This window comes from Octodon degus, unplaced genomic scaffold, assembly GCF_000260255.1.
Source record: "Octodon degus isolate 3935 unplaced genomic scaffold, OctDeg1.0 scaffold00085, whole genome shotgun sequence".
Taxonomy (NCBI): Eukaryota; Metazoa; Chordata; class Mammalia; order Rodentia; family Octodontidae; genus Octodon; species Octodon degus.
This window is the reverse complement of record NW_004524661.1, coordinates 527,283-539,544: the sequence shown is the minus strand read 5'-3', so window position 1 is coordinate 539,544 and position 12,262 is coordinate 527,283. Positions and strand designations below refer to the sequence as shown.

At 47.9% G+C, this 12,262-nt stretch overlaps 1 protein-coding gene across 1 annotated transcript in view; it reads left to right on the top strand.

The window, feature by feature from the left end:
• The window catches only part of Mmp2 (matrix metallopeptidase 2), a 24,601-nt gene extending 12,532 nt beyond the window's left edge, over nucleotides 1-12,069 (top strand). The window contains exons 9-13 of the mRNA XM_004637015.3: nucleotides 207-348; nucleotides 4,163-4,299; nucleotides 5,421-5,580; nucleotides 9,487-9,596; nucleotides 11,184-12,069. Coding sequence (XP_004637072.1) covers nucleotides 207-348; nucleotides 4,163-4,299; nucleotides 5,421-5,580; nucleotides 9,487-9,596; nucleotides 11,184-11,287 — 653 coding nt within the window. The 3' untranslated portion in view covers nucleotides 11,288-12,069. The remainder of the gene's footprint in view (nucleotides 1-206; nucleotides 349-4,162; nucleotides 4,300-5,420; nucleotides 5,581-9,486; nucleotides 9,597-11,183) is intronic.
• Nucleotides 12,070-12,262: the final 193 nt, after the last annotated feature.

Genomic DNA, 12,262 nt, shown 5'->3' with positions numbered 1-12,262 from the left:
TCAACACTTCTGGGTCTCACTTTTGTTGTCTATGAAATGGGAATTCATTCCCTGGCTTCATCCCCCACATTCCAAGTTAGACCTTTATCTACCTGGGCTCATACTGATGCCAGAAGACAATTGCACCTGATGCTAGGAGCCAAGGTGGAGAGAACCCCTAGACCTAGGGAGAATCTAAGCCAGGTGTGCCTCCCCCCACCCCCCAGGGGCCTCTCCTGACACTGACATTGATACCGGAACTGGCCCCACACCCACACTGGGACCTGTCACTCCTGAGATCTGCAAACAGGACATTGTTTTTGATGGCATTGCTCAGATCCGTGGTGAGATCTTCTTCTTCAAGGACCGGTGAGTGTGGGCATTTGCTTCTTGTCCTTCTTGCTCCCTGACTCTCCCCTTCTCTGTGATTCCTGTGTAACTGCCCTTGGTGAGGACCCCCACCCTGAAGGCATTCACCTATTGCCAGCCCTTTTTGCTGTGCCTCACACAACCTGCAGATCTCAGCAGCTGTCACACAGGACCTCCTGTCTCCCTCACACTCTTCAGGCCTGTAGGCATCTAGTCTTCTGGCTGGGTTGGGGGTGAGGTACACTTTGCATATCACTCATTTTCAAAGTGTTAGTGACATCTTGCATCAAACCACACCAGCACATTCAAAGCCTCTACTCACCTCAGACCTGAAAAACTCCACTAACTAAAGCAAACCATATAGCCAAGCCCTAACATCCATACTAAAAGGACATACAACCAGGTCATGTGGCAGTGCACATGGATGTTTGATTCTAAAATAGGGTAGAGGAAAAATTGGGAACAATAAGGCAGTTTATCATAAGCCTTTTCCTAAAGTATCCTTGATCTCAAACAACCAAATTATTCAAGGTATGGGAAATAAGTGACCACAGGCTAGAGAGAGGTGGTATCCTTGTTATAGATAAAGATCCACACTGATTTGACAAGGGGCTGAGACTCACCCAAATTGCTTAGTCCCCTGAATAATGGCAAATATTATCTAGAAGCCCATTAAATAGTCCATCCGTTATCTATCTACTCATCCATCTGGCCATGCATGGATCCATCCATCCATCATCCACTCATCCATCTCTATATCCTTGCGGTATTATTTTCCCATCAATTTCCTCATACATCTATCAGTTCATCTATTCTAGAGTAAAGTAATTGAGAAGATAGACTCAAGTTAGAACACTAGACCTGCTTTGTGCAGACCCTGTATAGATAATTAAGTATCTTCTTGGTGCCTCAGTTACTTCATCTATAAAATACAGTGAGCATTTCTTCATAAGAAAATGACAAGGATTAAATGACCTCAGTGCTTGGAACAATGCCTGACACAGAGTAAGTATATTTGAACATGTTAGCCGTTGTTTTTGACAAATAATTGTTTGGCATCTTTTGAGTCAGTTACCTTGCTAAGCTTTAGTATGTTTAGAAGACAGTGTGCTGCGGACAGAGGTTCTGCTTGATGTCCAGATCAGTGTTCTCAAGGAGACATACATGCCCCACTCCACGAGCCATCTGATGTGTGAGTTTTCAATGTGTCTGCGGCCTAGCTGGACTCTGGAGGCAAGATGTCAGCATCTGCATTTTAGAAAGCTCTCCAGTGACTCCAGTGCACATTAAAATCCATGCATCCCTAGTGTGGCTTGGGAAACAAAGCACAGAGAACTGACACTGCTTAGCACATGCAGAATAGAGTGAAAGGCGATTGCAGAGGCATTAACAAAATGCCTTTGGGGGAATATTGGACTCAAGGAAGGTTTTACACAGGAGGCAGCACTGGGATGCAGTCCTTAAGGAAAGGCAAAATTTTGATACATGGTGATGGGATGGCAGATTGGGACCTGTAAGTGACAGCGGGATCCACAAAGCAAACCTATGGAGATGAGAAAGATTGTGGCTTATACTGAGAAGAATGGGGAGGCTGGTGAGGCTAGATGTTCCATGAACTTGGGAATGGCCCTGTCTGCTCTAGGAGTGGGGCCAGGTGCTGGAGTATGGGTGCTGTACACCCCACATGTCTGCCAGCCAGTGGGGAGAAGGCAAGAGAGCAGTGAGACTCAGTGCAAAGAGAAGTCACTTGCCACTAGGTCTCAAATGCCCAGGCCACAATGTGTAAGAGAAGATGTCACTTGCTGCCTGATAATCACTTATGAAGGGGGACACAAGGCAAGTGGGGAGACCATTCTCTAGCAATGTCCTTAGGCTGGAGCACTTTCTGTAAGGAAGCCCTGGTTACACATGCAGATATCGTAAGTCTAGACCTAGGAGATGGCTCAGAGCCTGGGTGCAGGCCAGAGTTATTTCTGACCTGACATATCATACTTACTTTCAAAAAGACTTTGATGAATGTAAAATGGATTCATGAAATCAGTCAATAAGTAATTAAGCACTGACCCTGTGCAGGAGTTCATACTATGTACTTGTGTTAATCAGCTTTCTGTTACTGTTTAAAAAAAAAACAAACATAAACAAAACCTGAGCTAATCCATTTCAGTGACTTTTGGTTCACAGTTTTGTAGGCTTCATGCCACAGCTGGTTGGCCTGAGGCCATACACAGCGGTGGGTTTGCATGGTGCGGGAGGCCTTCACCTCATGGCACGGGAAGGAAGTGAGAGAGAGAGAGGAAGAGGAAGAAGGACACTTGAGAGCCATACCCCCTTCCAGGGCACACCTTCCATGACTTACTCTACCAGTATGGGCCACTTCCTAAAGATTCCAACCCCTTCCCAGCATCAAGCCAAGAACTCAGCTTTACACACGGGCCTCCAGTGGACACTCCCATAGCCCCAGGAGGACAGGGCCAGGACTACAGAAAGATTAAATTTGGATTCTGGAGTCAGATCTGGATTTGAACCCCAAGAATAACCTCTCCAAGCTTCATTTGCCAATTAAGGATCATGATCCCTTTCTGTGCTCAGATGCCTTGCTGCATGTGACAGAGATGCACTCGCCCTCCTACCTCCAAGCTGAAGGTAGCTTAGACACTAGAGAGAAGGTGACCTTCCATGATACACTTTCCCGGTGCAGGGAATGACTTGATGTGCTGGCCACTGGCATCCTTTGTACTGATTCTAACCCAAAACTGGAATCCCTCCTGGTCACACAAAGAAGCAAGTGGGGATTTGGATTTCCCATGTCTAGCTGAGAGTTATGCAAACACAAGTGTACACACAAGTGTACACACACACACACACACACACACACACACCCCTACATTGGAGATGAAAAACTGTTGTTCAATATTGTCATATCAGTATAAGTCAAATGGCAACCGCTGAAACCACAACAGGTACCAAAAAATCTTAATCTCTAATTGGTTTAGGCCGGTAGTCTAACTCTGGTATACTTTAAAGTCATCTGGAAAGTTTCTTACCACACTGGCCTCAAGTCTAATGAGTCTGCTCTATAAGTCTCAGGTGGGACTCAAGAATTTCCAAAATGCTACTTCTGCAAACTGGTTTGGGTACTATGCTTTGGGAGCCAGAATATTATACTGTTGAGTATCTATTCCTAAGTTGGAGACTGGGTCACAGGCAGCAGAGGATGATGGTGGAAATGGTGGTCATGAAGCATGGATCATAGCTGTGGATTTCTACAAGAAAGGATGTCAGGCATATAAATAATAGAGTCTGGGTTGGATACCAAGATTACATATAACATTGTTAAGAGAATTAAATTTTATGAGGCACATAAAGTGTGTAGTACTTGGTAGGACTTCAATCAACAATAGTGTTTTACCCTTTCCAAAGTGTCCACTTTCATCATTCCATTTCAACTCAGAAAATACTGTAGAGTGTCTTCAGCCTCTGCCTCAGTTGGCTTCCAATAAAAATGGGGCAGATACGATAAACAACTGCTGTTCTAGGCACTCAGTACTGATTTTGAGAAGCCTACAGTTAGAAGAACACAGTAGAGACAGAAGAAACCAGAGAGATAAGGGTGGGGAGAAAAGGGGTTTCTTTTCAGCCTCAGAACCTGGCAGGGGAAGAGTCTATTCTGTATTCTGCAACCCTTTTAGCCAAACTTCTTTTGATCTCACCTCTCCCTCCTGTCATAGAATCATGACAGAGTTGTTCCCGGGTATTACTGGGAGACACCTGTGGTTAGGGCTGAGGAATGGCTGTGTCTCTTTCCTATGCCCAGGTTCATTTGGAGGACAGTGACACCACGTGACAAGCCTACAGGGCCCCTGCTGGTTGCCACATTCTGGCCTGAGCTCCCAGAGAAGATTGATGCTGTGTACGAGGCCCCACAGGAGGAGAAGGCTGTCTTCTTTGCAGGTATGTGGAAGGGTCTTGCCGGCCCTTGGTCAGTGGGCAGTCTCCCAGGACTCTTACGTAATCTGGCCCACTCCTCACCAGTCCACAGTCCCTAGGCACCCATGGGTGCTCTTATCCTTTATGCATCCATTCTTTCAATATCACTTCCAAAAGTCTGGGATGTTATGGGGAGACCTGGCTAGACACCTAACCTTCTGTAGCTTAGCCTGCAAAAGAATATTTCCTTTCTTTTGAACTCTTTTGGATCCCCTAAAAGAAAAACTATGAATCATTGGAAGGATTGAAAAAGAGTTTGCCAAAGATTCCTTTGCCAAAGAACAATCTCATACTTGTGTGTCCCTGATATCTTTCTAGTGCTGAAGTCTTTTCAGGCCATTGATTTAGTTAAAATTTAAAAAAAAAATGACTAGTTTTCATAATACAGATGGTTAATTATGCTAAAGTGGCATTCAAACCAGGACAGAAATACACCATCCCATAAATAATAATTAGATAACCATAGCAAACTTTTTAACGAAATCTGGTTTTAAAGATTTTGAAATGAATCCCCTAAAAAAAAAACTATGAAGTAAATGATAGTGCAAGGAGTCCAGAACTGGGTACGGTACATGTGGCTAAGGGCAGGGAGCCTTGCTCTTTCACCATTCGGTGTGTACCTACCATATACTACTCTTTGCTGAGCTCTGAGTTGAAGCTCACAGGTTACTCAAGGAGACAGACAGCCAGGCTGCTGTGAGGGAGTGCAGTGTGGTGCATGATGGAGGATCAAGAGGATCCCTGCCCTGTCCTATAAGGTAGCTCCCACCTCTATCTCATGGTGACCGTGTGTCCTGGTCAGGGGAGCTGCTGGCTCTCAGGGCAATGTTGTACAGAGTAAGAAGAGGTATGTTTTCATGAAAGGATCTCACAACCCACCCCAAGTAACCTCCTTGGCCTGGTGCCTTCGATCATCAACTTACAAAATCTTGGTCATGAGGCCTGATTCTGGCACTGACCCCAGAATGGAGGAGCTCCCTGTATCTTATTAATAATGATTGCAGTGGTCGTGCCCGACAGATGCTGGCACGGGCTGGCTTAGGGGGCTTCAGCACAGTCACCAATACCTCTTCTCTCACCCTCAGGGAATGAGTACTGGGTCTATTCTGCCAGCACCCTAGAGAGAGGGTACCCCAAGCCACTAACGAGCCTGGGATTGCCCCCTGATGTTCAGCGAGTAGACGCTGCCTTTAACTGGAGCAAGAACAAGAAGACCTACATCTTCGCGGGAGACAAATTCTGGAGGTAAGGCAGGGCCCTGGGCAGGACAGCAGCATAGCTGGTAGATCAGGGTGGCCTCTTTCTGGTCTTTAACCTGCCAGAGCTGAAGCCCCTCTGAGAAGTTCCTGGAGGGTGGTCCATCCTTGTGCACAGAGATGGGGTAACTCTGGTCAGGACTCTTTTCCTTTCTCATGTGCTTTCTGGTTGGCTCTGTGTTTGTTCAATATGAAGCCTCACATATTAAAGTGAATCACTGTTGGAGGGAGGCAGTAATAAAAACAAAAGTGGCAGCTTCTACTGCTGACACTATGCTCCAGACTACCCCAGGTGCTCTGCAAGGTGTCTGCTATTATTATGATTTCCACTGTCCAGATGAGATAACTTGGGTTCACAAAGGCTACATAACTACCTGACAGTTACACAACCAAGTGGTGGAGGTTGAGTTTAGGAATCTGGCATTCTGGTTCCAGAGGCATGGTTCATGATGGTCCCCTGTACTTGATGCAGAGGAGACCCAGGAGACAGAAGTGGTAGACAGATGGCAGAGAGAGACATGCAGAGGGGGAGGCTGAGAGATGGGTGCAGCGGCCGCCTGCAAGAGTCAGCACCCAAGCAGGGTCCCCAGAAGCAGCAGTCCCATCTGGCAGGTCTGCAACAGGCCCAGTGGCTGTGGTGTGGGTACAGACTGGCAGGGGAGGAATTGGGAAGCAAAGGGTTTTCTGCTCTGGGTCATTGACAGAGAAGGATCCAGTTCTGAGGCTAAAGAGCCAGGGTGTGTGATATCCAGCAATAGTTGGTGACATCCAGCCCAGGCCTCAGGAAATTAATGACAAATTCTTCACATATTCCAGTGGAGTAGTTGAGATCTAAATAAAGTAAATAACCTGTCCAACAGCTGAGATGTTTATATATACATTTGCTGGAGCCCAGGTAGAGGTGCACACCTGTAATTTCAGCACTCCGGGGAGTCAAGGTTAGGGTTAGGGTTAGGGTTAGGGTTAGGGTTAGGGTTAGGGCTAGGGTTAGGGTTAGGGCTAGGGTTAGAGTTAGGGTTAGGGTTAGGACCAGCTTGGGCAATGTAGAAAGACCCTGTCTCAAATTTAAAATAAGAAAAGAAATTAAGAAGGGATAGGGAGGTAGCTCCGTGCAAATTTTTCTGGTTTTAATCCTCTGGACTTGAAAGAAGCAAGTGCAGGAGCACAGATTTGGACCGTGACTGCTTCTCCTGTCTCTGCCTCGGTGCCCCTCCCCTACATATTCTGGGCTACCTGTTCAGTGGGAAAGGGAATATTGGACACAGGCTTTTGGGGGATTTTCCATCTTCCCCTTCTAGTGTTCCCAAACTCCTGTATCTGCTGCTGCATCTGGGCCCTACTCCAAACCTCAGAAGCCACTCCCAAGGCTTTGTCAGCCACCCTGGGAACAATTCCACCTCCTCCTGAGGTTCTGTCACCTCCTCCTTTTCTCCTCCCTCTGCCCCACCTCCAGCTGCCCTGATTCAAAAGCTGCTTATATCCCAGGCCTGCCCAGGACAGGGTGGAATTCTAGACACATTGCTAAGACACTTAGCAACCTAAGCTGATTGATATCTCAAGCCTCAAGAAGGAAAACAGCCAGCCAGGAAACCACTGAGCGGCCTTCCGCCCACAGCCCCAGCATGCTCCCCAGCATGCCCACATGCTTCATGTGACATCTGAGCCTCCCAGGCACTTGGAGCCTCCCCATCTGAGAATGGTGGGCAGCAAAGGGTTCAGCAGCATCTAAACATGCATCTGAGAGTCATAAAACTTGGGCGTCCTTGCAGCATGGTGTGGAAGGACTTGTATGGTCACCTTGCCACACACACCAGGCATGTACACAGACAAGAACAGACATGTCCCTGGGTGTGCACGAGTGGCTGTGGACACACCCTGGCTCGCAGTCTGGGTGGTGCCTTGCCAAGCTTCTGGGCAGAGTTGCCTAGCTCTCAGCCCCCTCACACCAAGCCCACCTCCTCGCGCTGAGGTCCAGGATGGATAGTGTGCTCTGTAGAGGAAGCTCCTCTGTCTCTCAAAAGCAGGGACAGACTGAAGGGCTGCTCCGAGGCTTTGAGCTGGGCTCCAGTGGAGACAGCTGTTGCTTGAAGAAGAGGTGGTAGATGAGCCTGGGGCGCTGTCCTGCTGTGGGGTCTGCAGAAGGCGCTTGCTGTGGAGGATTCCTGGAGGAATGCTTGCTGTAGAAGGAGAGTGAGTCCTGCATGATGAGGGAGGGGCATCTGCCTCCCGCATGCCAGGAAGTGCTCAGTGCCTGCTGCTGGGGGCTTACACTGAGCCCCACAAGTAGATCCTGAGCACCTCTGCTGTGCCAGGCCCACTGCCTGCCCTGTGGAGCTTACTGTAGCCAACAAAAGAGACTCAAACACAGTTGAATCAGCTGGCAGTGGCTCTGCTAATAGGCTTGTGCCCAGCCCTGACTGGAGACTGCAATGTCACCTGGATTTCTCATTTAAGATAGATTCTTTTATCAGCCCCATTTTCCAGATCCCAAACACTGAGGCTGAAATAAGTCAGGGACACAAGCAGGAAGAATCTGGGGCCCAAATATCTGAATTCTTATATCACTTGTCACTGCAGGGGAGAGCTGCAAAATCTTTGAAAAGAGTGTACCAGCCCCTGGGGGACACTGTTCAAGACTATGGGCGCTGAGGAAAGGGAGGAGCCACAGCCCCTTCCTGAGTCAGCATCTTCTTATGCCCTGAGGCTGTGCTCCTTCTGGATGAAAAGAACTTGGAAATAAATTTCTTGGAGTCTGTGAGCCCTTATTTATTCTGTAAGGTTCATTCTGGCCCTCCCTACCTGCTGGAGGTAGAATGAGGAAGAGATGAGAGCGGGCCAGGTACTGGACACCATCTAAACCTTCAAGCCCCTAAGGGTGTTGTTAGAGGGCTCAGTGGGGCTGAGGTGCTGGGACTTCACACTGTGCAGTTTCGTTGTGGTAACCCTCAGCATGAGGAAGCAGATTTGCAAGAAGTAGTCTCCTGGTGCAGTTGAGGTTATGAAGGTTTGTCTAGCAGTTCTTGCAGTGATGGGCTCAAGAGTAGGGAAGTTGTTGAAATCTTGGTGGAGGTGGAAGTGTTGGGCATGGGGCAGTGAGGAGGCACTATGAAGGATAGCTTGGCTATCCCCAGAACAATTCAAACATAGCCTATCTAGAAAATTCACTTCATACACCCAAGACCTGATCCTGTTTACGTACTGGCTTCTCATAGGAGCTCACTAGATACTCAGTGTCATCAGCAGGTTGGATGTAAGTGGGGAAGTAAAAAAGAATCTGCTAATGAGTGCCAAAGATATTTTCCTTAATTATAGGCAAGGTCCAGGGCTACTATGCATTCTGCCAGCTGCAGCAGGGCCTGGGTGGCAGGTAGTCCACCTGCCTTGTGACTAGCAAGCCCTGGGCACACGCTCATCACTTTGCATCACAGCCTCATTCCCCTGGCCCTCATCATCTCTCCAGATGTGGTTTGTTATCTCCACTTGACAGTTGAAGAAGCAGAAACTTGTTCAAACATTAGAATGAAAGAATGATAGGGCAGATCCCCACCCATGGGCACTGGGCCCAGCGTTCCCTCAGATGGCAGCAGGGATCAACATTTGTAAGGGCATTAACATTTCTACAGACCTACCTGTTGCCAGACAGGGGAATAGACATTTTGTGTCTGTGTGTTGTCATTAGGTGTAAGATGGTTTTGTAGGATTGCCCAGAGTGATGTAATGTAATTATTCAGTGGAGCAGTTGAATCCGAGCCCTGGGTCTGATCCCACACCCTGGTTGTAGCAGGATGCCCTTCTGAGGGAAGTGGTCCACTTTCTCAAACCTGCCCAGAAGCCATCATCTGAAAGGAGTTAGCCTTCCGAGGCCCATCGGTTCACCATGCTTCTTATCTTTCAGATACAATGAGGTGAAGAAGAAAATGGATCCCGGCTTTCCTAAGCTCATTGCAGATGCCTGGAATGCCATCCCTGATAACCTAGATGCCGTTGTGGACCTGCAGGGCAGTGGTGAGCTACCCAGACTTCCATCAGCTTTCTAGGACTCCCTGCCCCCAGCCAAGCTCCTCCCCTGCACACACTTCCTCATTGTGCAGGGCAGGCCTGCTGCAACCCCAGAAAACAAACCAGCTCCTTCAGTCCAAGGCTGGGAAGGCATCCAGACCCCTGACCCCTGCTCCTTCCACCAGCCCTCAGGCAGGGAGACCTAGAAAGGCCCCTCACAGCTGCAGGGCCTGAAGCCAGGGCCGGGGAGGGGAAGAGGCCTGCAGGGAGCAAGGAACATGGCCTGGTGCCCTGGATTCATTCTGGGGTTTGATTAAGATCCCTTTGGGTTTTGAAGGAGGCCTAGTGAGTGACTGCCTGCTATTAGCAGAATGATGGCTCCATAGGAGACAAGGCAAACTTTGTCATGCTCTGCTGCTCATGCGGCAAAGTTCCTGCTCTCAGCTCTGTTTGCTCCTTTGCTGAGTGAAACACAGCCAATATCAGCATAGGATAGAATTTGGAGCTTGAAAATGGAATTCCCGAGGAGGCCTCTGGGACCTGACAAGGGCTGAGGAAATGAATTCAGTTTGGCTTTTTAGAGAAGATTTCGGTTCACTTCCACAAAGGTTATTTTGAACCCTTACCACTTGCCAGGCACATAACTCTGAACTCCAGGTACAAAAACTTTTATAGGGCTGGGGAGATGGCTCAGTGGAATATGCGCGTCCCTTTGGGGACCAGGGAGATGGCTCAGTGGAATAAGCGCTTCTGTGGCAAGTGCATAGGGCCTGAGTTCAATCCCCGGTTCTGAAAAAAAAAACAAAAAAAACTTTTATAGATATAAGACAAAGCAGTGAGTGATCAGGGCCTAGGTTAAGGATTATGTTCAACCAAATAACCGAACATCTCTTGGGCACTACTATGTGCCAGGATCATAAGTGAAATGAACAAGATCATACATCTTTGGAACAAATCACAGATGACAAAACTCTCAGGGACCATCCAGGACCAGACATTAGGGACCAGAAGGGTCTGGGGTGAACCAGAGACCCACAGTTTATTTACAGGGAGCAGTTGCTTCTCAGCATCTCATGATTGCTGGCCTGTAAAAATTAGGACTTAATGTTCGTAAATATTCTAAAATGTTTATGACATTCTAAAATGTTTTAAAAAGAAGGCATATATTGTCCTGTGACATTTCTAGATGTTTCTAGGTTGATAAATTATTCATAATTAAAGACCTCCCCCCCCAAAATAAGAAACTGTGTGAGCCAAATAATAGGCATTTGTAGTCCTGGTAGGGTTGAAAGGCTCTTGTTCCCACCTCTGGTCATGCCAAGTTCTTGGCTCAGTGCTCGTGTTCAGTAGGGTACTATTATTATTATTATTTGTGAACATATATCATCCACTTTAATTGCACTGCAAGCCCTAAGAAGTTGATGTCTCTATCCCTATGTTAGGGAGCAGCAGGCAGGGATTAAGAACCCTTACTTCTCTGGTTTAAAAGTTTCTCCCCTGTGTCACTGAGAGCCAAACTCCCAGGAACCTTCTGGCAATGTACCAGAATATCAGGATGGGCTGGTCACAGCCTCTTTCCTTTCTCTGTCCCAGGTCACAGCTACTTCTTCAAGGGTGCTTATTACCTGAAGCTGGAGAACCAAAGTCTGAAGAGCGTGAAGTTTGGAAGCATCAAAACAGACTGGCTGGGTTGCTGAGCCGGCCTGGCTCCCACTATCCCTTCATCTCTGCCCCTTCCCCACAGTGGGTCCTGAACCCCAAGGAGGACCTGAAAGGGCCTGTCAGCCCTGTTCTCAGCTCTTAGTTAAATAGCACACTCACTCCTTGCCTGGTAATTTAAGATTCCAGAGAGTGGCTCCACTCTGTGCCTAAAGAAAGGTGCTGTCATACCCCTTGCAAGTGCCCCTTTTCCCCTCCAATCTCACCACCCTTTAGAGCCACCCCTGAAGAGATGCTTTGATTTTCCCAATGCAGCCCTGCTCTGGGCTGCCCTGGTGCTGCCACCCTTTGGATCTTCTCCCTCCACAACCTTCTGTGGCTTACAGAAGCTTTGGAGCCAACAGAGACTATCTCAAGAGGGCACTGGTGGCCCAACAGCCTGGCATAGAGCAGTGGGATAGGGGAATGATCAGGTGGCTGCCTTAAACACCTGGCTTCTCACTGCTGGCTGCCTTAGAACTTTCCCTGTGTTAGCAGTTTGCTTGGTATGCACTTTGTTCTTTCTTTTGAGCCTCTGATTTTCCTACTTTATCACATCTCTTAATAGAAGACTCGGATTGTCTAAAGTGTACAATGCATTTCCACCCACATAGTGGTGGTTTCCTCACTCACTCTATTTAGGACCCGTACCCAGTCTCAGCCTCCACTGGTTGGAGGAACCCAAGCCATGGCTTCCAGCTCAGCCTTTTCTGCCTCCCCCTTCAACAGTTCCCCATGGGAAATGGCAACAAGTATAAATAAAGACTCCAATTGAGTGGCAGTCTTTGCCTTGTTTTAGCAGAGCCCAGAGTGAGCTACAGTGGCATCTGAAGAAGAAACTTAAAAAAGAATAAATTTCTGCTCCCTACAGGGAATAGACAATATTCCCCAAGAAGGCCAGAGCTGCCAAAATAAACAGCAAGAGAACCTCAGGGTGAGTGAGCTCCTGTCCTTCCAGCCTGAGTGAGCAAAGA